At 47.8% G+C, this 12,035-nt stretch overlaps 1 protein-coding gene across 3 annotated transcripts; it reads right to left on the minus strand.

The window, feature by feature from the left end:
* Window positions 1-248: 248 nt before the first annotated feature.
* Window positions 249-11,164, minus strand: SMIM7 (small integral membrane protein 7; the record flags this gene model as incomplete). Of its 3 annotated transcripts, none has more annotated exons than XM_081233635.1 (5): window positions 11,073-11,160; window positions 10,950-10,991; window positions 10,403-10,455; window positions 5,970-6,060; window positions 249-1,312 (listed from the first exon to the last, which is right to left on the minus strand). In XM_081233635.1, exons 1-5 carry the CDS (start codon window positions 11,096-11,098, stop codon window positions 1,297-1,299), a joined length of 228 nt encoding a protein of 75 aa, XP_081089761.1. In that variant the 5' UTR covers window positions 11,099-11,160. The 3 variants fall into 3 exon arrangements, with proteins under 3 accessions (XP_081089761.1, XP_081089760.1, XP_081089762.1); XM_081233634.1 differs by having other exon boundaries at window positions 10,555-10,991; window positions 11,073-11,128; XM_081233636.1 differs by lacking the exon at window positions 249-1,312 and having other exon boundaries at window positions 5,966-6,060; window positions 11,073-11,164.
* Window positions 11,165-12,035: the final 871 nt, after the last annotated feature.

The raw sequence follows: 12,035 nt of genomic DNA on the forward strand, positions 1-12,035 counted from the left end.
ACTGAAAAGGAGTATCTAACGTTGCCTCTTTTCTGACTTTTTGACAGCCTCCACAATAAATGAATCCTAGGTGTTTCCCACAGTGTAATTTGAAACAACTCAAATTGAAAGTCAACTTCTACAGCAGAAATTAACACAACATTTTAAATCAACTATATTCAATAATTTTTTAAAAAACCCAATGAAAGTATCAAAAATAAAAAAAATTTACAAAGGACTTCTTGGTTAAAAAATGTATAAACAAAAGGTCCTTTTTAGAAATGAGCTTTATTTTCAATGCTCTTTAGTTCTAAGAGCCTGCATATTTATTTTTTCCTCCCACCAGGTTACCTGCAAGTTAGGATTTCAAAACCACAACAAACAAATCAAACACCTGTAGGATCCAGGTACTGACCACCCAAATGTCATGTTGGCGATTAAACCAGGACTCCCTTTCAAAGAAGCTTCTATGCAAAATGCTGTATTTCCTCCAGTGAGGCTTGTTTTTCAACCTTGAAATCATCCACTTGAAAAACAGACCCCAAAACCCAAGCTTTCAGAACTGGGTCCCAATATCACCACATAAATCACTCTCATTCTAAAAACTATACAATTAATGGCCCCAAAAGTTACTTTAATAGAGGGCTTCAAGGCAAGGCAAAGTTTCTCATAAAACCCCCATCCACCCTGCCAACTGCTCTGCACCTCTCTTCCCCAGGAACCCATGACACTTCACCCTTCAAGTCCTGGGGACAACCTCAGCAGCATGCAGTGGCCAAGCAGAGCCCATTGGGATGGGGAAGGAATTTGGACACAGACCCAACAACAATGAACTCGTTCACTCCTCACAAATGCAGTCCAATAAGAGGCTGCATCAAACTTAAAAGCTAACCTTTCTGCTTCATATCCCTGGATACAAAAGATTTTTAAAAATCTGTATAATTTGAACCAAAAAAGGATGGTTATTAACAATAAACCAAGAAATACCCAGAAATGGGTTTCCAGCGAAAGTTTGGTAGAAGAGGGATTCTGATCTGATTAAACAATCTAGATACCACGGCCCCTCACATAAACACTCTTCAAACTCTTAAGTAGACAGCATTTCAAGGCAGAGATCAAAGTGAAAATATCTTTGAAAAGAAAACAGTGATGTGGCTGGGAAACTGTGTTCATCTTGGCGAACATTTTTTCCACCCACCACAAGCTTGGACTTTCTGGGAAGGTCACTGGTTTTCTGGTCAGAAACATTCTTGATGTCGTCAGGAATGGAGCAAGAGACACTCTGAGAAGGTGTGTTTCCGGTTCTATACCTGGAGCTCAGGAGCCAAAGAGCCTGGAAAAGTCAGAGGGCAGAAACATCCATGAGGATGGGAAGCAGTTGCCTTGAAAACACTTTCAGGAAATATTTTCTGGTGACTATCACTAAGATTATTTTACATCATTTTCTGATTTTGTAAGTAACTCTCTGTTACACAACAATGTGAACACACTTACCACTGCCAAACTGTACACCTAAAAAAAAAGTAACTCTTTTAAAAAGTATCTACTTGGTATGAATCTGTAACATTTTATTTTAGCCCATTCTCTATCACTGCAAGTCAATGGTGACTTTCATAAATAAAAAGACCTTTGAGTAAACAAATGATTATTAGAGATAACTCTGTTAACTGAAGAAAATCTGGAATAGAAAAGGCCTAGAAACTGTATAAATGTTCATGAAGTTTGGGAATAGGTTATGATACAGGCCTACAGGGGAAAACCACAGAATTGTTAAAAAGATACACAGTTGGCCCTTGAACAACACAGGTTTGAACAGCGCCAGCCCACTTATACGTGGATTTTTTTCAATCGTAAATACTGCAGTACTACACAATCCAAGGTTGGTTGAATCTATGGAAGCAGGACTGCAGATACGGATGGCCAACTGTAAAGTTATACTCAGATTTTCGACTGTGAGGTGGGTCGGCACCCCTAACCCCCATGTTGTTCAAGGCTCAATTATATATGGGAACTCTCTGTGTTACCTTTGCAACATTTCTATACATCTAAATTCTTTCCAAAATAAAAAGGTTATTTGAAAAAATAACAGATGGGGCAGGAACAACTGGGTCACCACATGCAAAAGAATGAAGTTGGATCCCTACCTCACACCATATATGAAAATTAACTCAAAGTGGATCACAGACCTACTATTAAAACTATAAAACTTTTAGAAGAAAACTTAGGTGTAAATCCTTATAATCTTGGGTTAGGCAATGACTTCTTAGCTATAACAAAAAGAACAAGCAACAAAAGAAAGAGATACATAGGACTTAATCAAAATTGTAGAATTTTGCACTTCAAATGACACCATCAAAAAACTGAAAAGATGGGCTTCCCTGGTGGCGCAGTGGTTGAGGGTCCGCCGGCCGATGCAGGGGACATGGGTTCGTGCCCCGGTCCGGGAGGATCCCGCATGCCGCGGAGAGGCTGGGCCCGTAAGCCATGGCTGCTGAGCCTGCGCGTCCAGGGCCTATGCTCCCTGACGGGAGAGGCCACAGCGGTGAGAGGCCCGTGTACCGCAAAAAAAAAAAACAAAAAAACTGAAAAGACAATCCACCAAATAGGAGGAAATACTTGCAAATCATATATCTGATAAGGGACTGGTATCCAGAACATAAAAAGAACTACAATTCAGTAATAACCTAACTAAAAAATGGGCAAAGGATCTGAAGACATTTCACCAAAGAAGATATACAAATGGCCAATGAACACATGAAAGCTCAATGTCATTAACCATTGGGGAAATGCAAATCAAACTTCACATCCACTACGATGGCTATAATCAAAAAAACTGACAATAGCAAGTATTGGCAAGGATGTCGGGAAACTGGACCCCTCATACCCTGCTGATGGGAATGAAAATTGCTGCAGCTACTTTGGAAAATAGTCTGGCAGTTCCTCGAAAGGATAAATATAGTTACCATATGACCCAGCAATTCCACTCCTGGTTATATACCAGAGAACTGAAAACTTAAGTCTGCACAAAAACTTGTCCACAGGTGTTTATATCAGCATTATTCAAAATGGAAACACTGCAAATATCCATCAACTGATGAGCAGATAAACTGTGGCATATCCATACAATGGACTATTATTCAGCCACAGAAAGGAATGAAATACTGATAAACATTACAATATGGAAGAGTCTAGAAGACATTATGCTGAATGAAGGAGGCCAGACACAAAAAGCCATATACTGTATGATTCCATCAACATGAAATACCCAGAATAGGCAAATCCATAGAGACAGAAAGGAGATCAATGGTTGCCCAAGGCTGGGGGAGGGAGGAATGGGAAGGAAATGCTTAATGGGTACTGGGTTTCCCTTTGAGGGGGATGAAAATATTCTAGAATTAGAGAGTAGTGATGGTTGCACAACCATATGAAAATACTACAAAATACTGAATTGTGAAGACTGACTTCCACTTTTTACTTATTAAAACCCTTTTCCATGGTTTGACACTCTCATTTTCTCCCTATCTTCTCCCCGCCCATACTTTTTTAATGAAGATTTCAATATACAGAAGAGTTATAACAGTTCAGCAAACACCCACATACACACCACCTGCAATTAATGCTTTGCTTTACTGTGTATCTATCCATTGATCCATCTACCTTATTTTTCAAGTTTCAAAGTCACAGATATCAGTGCCCTTGGTCTCTAAACGTTCAGACACCTTTCTCCCTGTATTTCAAGTTTTTCATGACTTTTTAAAATTTCCAATTGAGCTCAGCTCCAACAATACAGAAGTTAGTACAGGGAATAGCAAACTATCCCTTGAGCCCACTAACTTCCTCAGCAGTCACAGCACGGTCACCTCCGTGGACAGTCTGGAGTAGATCCTTCCAACTCTCTCACTGGAAGTTATTTCCCTCACACACCCACTCAGCATTTATTCAATGTTTACTGCGTGCAAGTCACAACTGACACCAGAGTGTGCATACAGGTGACATCCGACCTTCTTTACTTTCAAACCATTCTCCTGTGTAGACAGAACCTTCAGGCACATTATCAATGATGGTATTGTGTCAGTTGGTCATATCGGTGTCCTTCGAGTTACCTGACTCTTCTCCTGTTCTTGGAGACTTAGATGATTTCCAGTTTTTGATATCCTGAAAAAGCCAGTCACTGCCTCCCTGACAGAGCCCTTTCTGGAGAAAAGCTTCCCTCACTCACGGCATGTGCTGAAAGAGCTGGCCTAGGTCAGGGAGCTGTAAAAAGCCACACAGTAAGTAGTTCAGGCTTTGTAAGCCTGTCAAAATGGTCCAACCTTGCCATTGTAGTGCAAAAGCAGTGACAGACATGGGCTCCATTCATGAAAACTTCATTCATGAAAATAGGCAGAGGGTAGATATGGCCCATGGGCTGTGGTTTGCTGACCCCCTGACCTAAGTGGCTGGAAGCAGGAACCCCCAATCCAAGTAGATCTGGGTGACACCTAGATACTCCCAGAAATCAAAATCAGGACACTGGGCTACTGGCTAAGCTAGCCTTGGGCTGAGCTGGGAGGTCACAAAGCCTGAGGCTACCATCCTTGTCACAGGCCAGCAGGTAGAGCAGTAAAAGTAGCTAGTCAGGTGAGAGAGGACGATGAAGCCAATGGACAGAAAAGAATAAAATGATGAAAACACACCGAGTTCTTCTCTGCCCCAGGACCTCTGCCAATGCTGCTTCTGGTGCTACTGTGCCTCTCTCCAGCTCTGCAAATGGCAGGCTTTCCTCTCGTTCTGTAGGTCTTGATTTGAATGGCATCTTCTCAGAGAACCTCTCCCTGACCCTCCTAAACTGGGAGCCCCCTTCCAATTCTCCACCTCACAACTGATTTTTCCCCCTATTTGCTTATTTGACATCCCTGTTATTCTGTGCATTCGCTGAAGGCAGGGACTATGGCTGTTTTGGTCTCAACTGTAATCCCAGAGCACAGCCCTCAAAAGACAGTTTTGAATAAATAAATGAATGAATGGATAGGTGGGAATCTAGAGAGACAAAGGCTGGAGGAGCCTCACAACACTTCTACTTCCCGTGAGAGCTAGTTATACTTCATACACTCTTCTGCAAACTCCTTGATCTCTTCATGAGCCCTCTCTGTACCTAGGCAGGCCTCATCTGAGCTCCCAAAAAGGGCCTCTCTGGGCATACATTACAGCCCTCATTCCGGGCTCTAAAATACTCTCCAGCAGCACAGAAACCCCTCCTCCCCTGATCTCCTAAGTCCTGGAATCGTACCCTCAAACAGCCACTGGGCTGGCACAAGGACTGCACAGCAACCCCAAATTCAGCATCTCAATGACTCAAGACAGCCAACTTTTCACTCTCTTCCTCTTTAGGGGAAGCACATGGAGATGGGCACAGCCTGGCCCAGAACCCCAGATTCTCCTTGTTTTTTTCCGAGTCTGTTTACTATGAGTCTCATAATTCACTAACAGCATGGTCCTGACACTGAAAGCAAAACCAATCCAATTGGATTTTTTAAGCCTAATGAGAAAATAAAATAGGCATAAAAAACAGAAATAAAGCCTGAATACACTTCTGCTGGCTTCCAGCAGGCTGGGAGCAAGACCCGGCAGCACGCTGGCCTTTCAAGACGTATTTTCCACTTTGGCCAACGCCAAGTATAGGCTAAGCACAATCAACAGAGCTGGCGAGAGGTGATGGAGCCATGGGCTCAGGGGAAGGCATCTCTTGGCAGCCTCTGCTGAGGCACCAGGCACAGCCAGGACTTGAAGAATGCCATGTTCCAATTGAAGCTCCAGCCTGGACTGCAGTGACATAGTTTAATTCCTACAGACCCCAGTTACCTCTCTAGTGTGGAGAGTTCTTACTTTGAAAGCAGAAAGCATTACACAAAAGTGCAGACTGGGAGGACAAAAAACGACCATCAGAGGGTCATTCTGGAGAACGACCCTGAGGATAATGACAATGAAGGAGAGAGGCAGGCTGGACTTACACGATCATGCAGAACATCATGAAGACATTCCATAGGGCGATGAAGATTCGAAAATATCTGAGGCTCAGCAAGAACTCCCGGATGTTGTCACCTGGAAAGTCAGAAAGCATTTTCACAAGCAGTGCTAACATTTCTGTTGTCACGGCTGCAGTGTGCTTCTGCCTACCCCACACCCACTGCCCCCATGTTTCAATGGCAGCATGGCTTTTCATTTGGGCCGCCTCTGTTCCCCAGCCCTGAGCACTCAGGCTATAGCTGCCACTGACCAACCCCCTGAGAGGACCAAGCACTCAGCCTCTGATTGGCTCAGGGAAGGGCACGTGACCCCAGTCTGTCCAATGAGAGCCAGCCCTGGGACTTTTGCTCGAACTACCGGGAAAGAGGAACTTGCTTTCCGCCAGGCTAGCTGGACTGCAAAGATGTAGGCCCAGTCCTCTAAGGCAGGGTGCAAACCATGGCCTGTAGGCCAAAGCTGGCCTCTGCCACCTACTTCTGTATAGCCCATGAGTGAAGAATGTTTTTTATACTTTTTAATGGTTAAAAACAACAACAACAAAGTATTTTGTGAGCCACAAAAATTACATGAAACTCAAATTTCAACAGCCATAAAGTTTTATTAAAATACAGCTATGCCTGCTCATTTACATATTATCCATGACTACTTTCAATTTACAGAGGTGAACTGTTGCACCAGAGACTCTATGGCCCACAAAGCCTAAACTATTTATGATCTGGCCTTCTACAGAAAATTGTGCCAAGCCCTGCTCTAGGGTCATCTTTGTCAACACAAGCCAGCCTGATAGTAAAACCAACCCAGGAGGAAAAGAGAGCTGGGGAGGGTCACAAGCTGGAGAGCCAGTTTAAGCCCTGAATCCACGTGTGCCCAAGGACCATTCTATCCTTTGATGTTTCAATTTGCTTTAACCACTTTGAGCTGGTTTTCAGTGTTTACAACTGAAAAAGCATACTAATTCAGGCAAGTAAAATGGCAGTTCTGCTTTGGTGACGACTAACTCTAGTCTCCTCTGATGCCAAGGAACAGAAACCACTCCAAGAAGAGGGAATTTGGTACATTAAGACTCCAGAGGGACTTCCCTGGTGGCACAGTGGTTAAGAATCCGCCTGCCAATGCAGGGGACACGGGTTCGTGCGCTGGTTGGGGAAGACCCCACATGCCGTGGAGCAACTGAGCCCGTGCACCACAAATACTGAGGCTGCACTCTAGAGCCCGCGAACCACAACTACTGAGCCCACGCACCTAGAGCCCGTGTTCTGCAACAAGAGAAGCCACCACAATGAGAAGCCTGCACACTGCAACGAAGAGTAGCCACCCCCACTGCCCGTGTGCAGTAACGAAGACCCAACGCAGCCATAAATTAATTAATTTTTTAAAAAAGGGGCTTCCCTGGTGGCACAGTGGTTGAGAATCTGCCTGCTGATGCAGGGGACATGGGTTCGAGCCCTGGTCTGGGAAGATCCCACGTGCCGCGGAGCAACTAAGCCCGTGAGCCACAACTACTGAGCCTGCACGTCTGGAGCCTGTGCTCTGCAACGAGAGGCCACAATAGTGAGAGGCCTGCGCACCGCGATGAAGAGTGGCCCCCGCTTGCCGCAACTGGAGAAAGCTCTTGCACAGAAACGAAGACCCAACACAGCCAAAAATAACTAAATTAATTAATTAATTAATTAAAAAAAAAAAAAAAAAAGACTCCAGAGACTCGGGTTCCAGGATCTTCCTCTGGGGTTTTGAGTTGATTGCCCAGCCTCTTGAGGCCTCCAGAATGAAGTGAACGGATCCAGATTAGATGATCTACAAGGGTGTTACCCGAAGTGTCATCCACAGACCAGAGCTGGAACACTGGGCAGCTCAGAAACTTCCAAAGCAACCCAACATGACCGCCACCTGGCACTGCTGCACCATCCAAGCACATGAAGAGCACAAGGTGTTGCTCTACATGGTTTAGACAAGTCCAGTGTTGTCTAAGCCATGGGGTTAGCGACATGTAGCATAGCCTATATAAGTGTTGGTCCAGCACAGACTGCAAATGTCAGAGACAGATCCGTTCCCAGAACGTCTGCAAGGTACTGCTTGGCAAGGCCCTTCTCTGAGCCCAGGATCACAAAAATGGCCTCTCTTACCATGAACAAACACTGACTAAAGGCCACTCATCCCAGGGAGTAGCTGAGTGCAGGGGATACAGGGAGGAATGAGACACGTGTCCCTGCCCTAAGGAGCTCAGAGGGAGGACAAATACTAAGCAAGTAACCACACACCTGATTACTCACTAGACAAGTGCCATGGGAGCTATAATGGGGGAACCCAACCTGGCATGCATCGGGACAGGGGTGGGGTCAGAAGAAGACTCACTGGGAAAGTGTGTAAATGCCAACCTTAAATGTGAGCTGGGGACTTCCCTGGTGGTGCAGTGATTAAGAATCTGCCTGCCAATGCAGGGGACACGGGTTTGATCCCTGGTCCAGGAAGATCCCACATGACGTGGAGCAACTAAGCCCATGCGCCATGACTACTGAGGCTGTGCTCTAGAGCCCACACGCCTAGAGCCCATGCTCTGCAACAAGAGAAGCCACTGCAATGAGAAGCTCCCACACTGCAACAAAGAGGAGTCCCGGCTTCCTGTAACTAGAGAAAGCCAGCGCACAGCAACGAAGACCCAACGCAGCCAAAAAAAACGTGGGCTGGGGTTTACTGACCTTCCACACAGGTGACCTGGGCCTACATATGCCCCAATTTCCTCCTGTGTAAATGGGGATGATGGGGGACTGGGAAGACTGCAGCACAGTGCCTGATATATAGGACACTCTCAATAAATGAAGCCAGTGTGATATTAGGGGTCAGCCAGGCAGAAGATGGAGGGAGAGGAGCATGATCTACAGGGGCAACCGCCAACACAGAGTCCTAGTTTGAAGGAGCCTAGCAGGGAGCCCCCGATCAGAGGGAAGCCACCGTTCTGACTATCCTTGTCACCAATGCTCCCACCACTTTCGAGCCCACATGGCCAATCTCCCACCTACCATAGCTCCAACTCATATCTATAGATCACAGCCCCAGGGGCTGGAATAGTGCCTTCCACGTAGTGGGTAAGCAACATATACAGCTGCTGAACGAATGCATGAATGAACAGACGGACAGTCTAGTGATTAAGAGGACAACCTCTGAAGTCAGAAAAATCCAGGCTCAAATCCCAATGCTGTCGCTGATTTGCTGTGTGGCCACAAACAAGTTGAGCCACATCTCTGAGCCTGAGTTTCCTCATCTGTAAAATGGGAAAATGCTCCTTACCTTTTAGAAATGGAGGTGGAGTGAAACACCCATAGGAGGTACCTAACAAGGCAGCCACCACCCAGCAGGCCCCCAATAAAGGGGAGCTGTCAGACTGCCTTCAGATTCGCTGCCCCTTTGGGTTCCAATTGTCCTCATGCAATGCTCCATCATAGCACCCACCACCTTGGCCGCAATGCCACCTCCTCAGAGGGCCTTCCCTCCACACAACCCAGCCAGAGCAGCAACCCCATTGCTATCCTCCCGACATCTTTTTCTTCACTGTCTGTCCCACACCATAGGAGTACAACCCAAAGGCATGAATTACTTCTGTCTTGTTCCCTGCTGTGTCCCCAGCATCTAGCACAGTGGCTGGTACATAATAAGTGTTCAATAAATGTTTGGTGAACGAATGAATGAATGGATACAATAGTCACGTACAGGTCCCATTAGACTCCAAATAGTCATATGTGTCAATTTAGCAGGAAGTATATATTCTAGGGCCTCCAGGGGCCAGTCATGTGAAATGATACAAAGATGAGGGGGCGGGGGCTGGGATGAGGTAGAGGCCACAGGCCCGGCTTCAGTGGGGTCCTGCTTCTCAACTCCTATTCAACAGGTGTCAAAAGGTCGCTTGAACCCCAAGTTGTAGAATGTTCCAATTTTTCTTGAAAAATCATACATCTGAATCTTTATATGACATCTTCTGATTTATTTGAAAGCTAATCTAATTGAAAATTAAACAAACAGGTCTACAGCATTCTGGAAACAATAGGCTGTTCATTCACTCATTCATTCATTCATGCTGGAATGCTGAACTGCAAGGACACAGATGAGCCAAAACAAGCTGGAGCCTCTTCTCTGGAGCCTAAGGTCAAGTGTGAGAGCTAGATATTAGCCAGATGACAGCATACATAAAAGAAAATTATAACTGTAAGAAGTGATATGAGTGCTGACCTATGCAGGGAGGTCTGGTAGGAGAAAGCAGTGGATGACAGAGGTGGGTAGAAGGACCAGCACAAACTCAGGTGCGCGCACACGCACGCACGCACGCACACACACACACACACACACACCCCTAAAAGAAAACCGGTGAAAAAGAACTGTCCTCTCTGAAATGTACCAATTCCAGAGTACAGAAAGGAGGCCTTACCTGTGCTGGGCTCCCTCGACTCCTCCCCAAAGCCTTGCGTGTCTTTCTTTTTCCTACAAAGAGAAGCAGACAGCGACCACTTTCAATAGGACAAACAGACCACTTAGTCCCCGGGCCCTGATCCCCAGCTCAGAGGGGAGCTCTAGCCCTACCGTTGGCTTGCTGTGTGACCTCTTTTGAGCGGTTCAGTGATGTTCCCTGGGCCACCCCTTGCCCAGCCAATCACAGCCATGCCTGCAGCCACCGACGGGGTGGAGTGGTTCGAGGGAACCAGGTGCGGGGCTTCGGGTACAGATTAGGGCTAAGAGATTCTCGGGGGATGGGTCTGAGGCTCTCATGGGTGCGAGCAGAGGGATGCCGGGGGAACCGAGAGTCCGGAGTTCAAATGTCGGCGGCGCGGAGAGTCACAAAAGGATGGACGCGGTTGGAGGCGGAACTTGGGGCTGGGACCTGGGGGCGGGGCCGGTGGCGTAGGGCGTGCTCACGCTCGCGAAGGCGGGGCTACGGGTCCCCCGGATGGAGCCACGGTCCAACGCGGCCTACTCACAGCTTAAAGTTGAGCACCGCCCCGGCGTTCATCAACAGCGTCCTGCAGAGGGAGAATGCGGTTACCTGGACCGCCCCCACCCTGTCGGGCCCTCAGGTCCCATCCTCTGGCCCCCATAATTACCCAAACAGCAGGATGTCCCCGATCATTGTTACTGCCGGAGCGTCCGTCAGAACAGGAAGCGGAAGCCTCGGGAAGGGAGGGGAGAGGAACACGAGCCGACCAATCTCGAAGCAGCTCTGGAGAGGGCTGGACCAATCAAAGACCAAGGCAGGCAGGGTCCCGCCTTCTGCAGGCCAAGCCCCCTAAAGAAAGAGCGAGCGCCGCTCCTTGCTAGGAAGGCCTGGGGAGGGTAACCAAGAAAGGGCGGGGCGTCACCCAAGGGGCGGGCCCATCTGGGGCAGGGTTGGGTAAAGGATTGGAAGCCTTTCGCGCATGCGTGAGAGACCAGCCAGCCAGAGCACTAGCACAGCAGCTTTCCCTTCTGCTGGGCTGGGCTCTCGGATGCGGCTTCTGGAGAAACGGTGCCCCCTGATCATTGAAATGCATAGGGGAATGAGTCCTGATGCAGTGGGCTCTACCGGGCATGGACGCCCCGACTGTTGTACTCCAAAAGGGCCTCCTCCTGGGACCCACGGAAGGCGGGATCCCCACTAGGCAGACACTACCCGGGGCGGGGGTCCCGACTGAGCGGTTCCCTCGGAGGACGGGATTCCTTGCGCGGCACAGAAGTCATGATTTACAGAGGCCTGGGATCATGACAGCTCGATAGAGGACGGGGGTCCTGACCGAATGGACCCTATGGGGCACCGGAGTATGGGGTTCACAACTGATCTGGTCCCACGGGGGATGGAGGTCCGGATCCAAGGGCTCCACAGAGGACGTTGGTCCTGATCAGCCCTACAGGAACGCGGTCCTGAATGGTCCGTCCCGCCTGTGTGGGCTCCGTGAGGAACGGCCCCCGCCCCCCTCCAAGGACAGATCCCCTGTCCAACTCACACTCCACGGGGACCCCGCACCCCGCCTGGCTGGGCTGAATGGGGTCATGATGGCCCGAGGGACAGAGTGTGGGACATTGGACCGACC

The sequence above is a fragment of the Mesoplodon bidens genome (genome assembly GCF_964165515.1).
Source record: "Mesoplodon bidens genome assembly, chromosome: 4".
NCBI classification, from domain to species: domain Eukaryota; kingdom Metazoa; phylum Chordata; class Mammalia; order Artiodactyla; family Ziphiidae; genus Mesoplodon; species Mesoplodon bidens.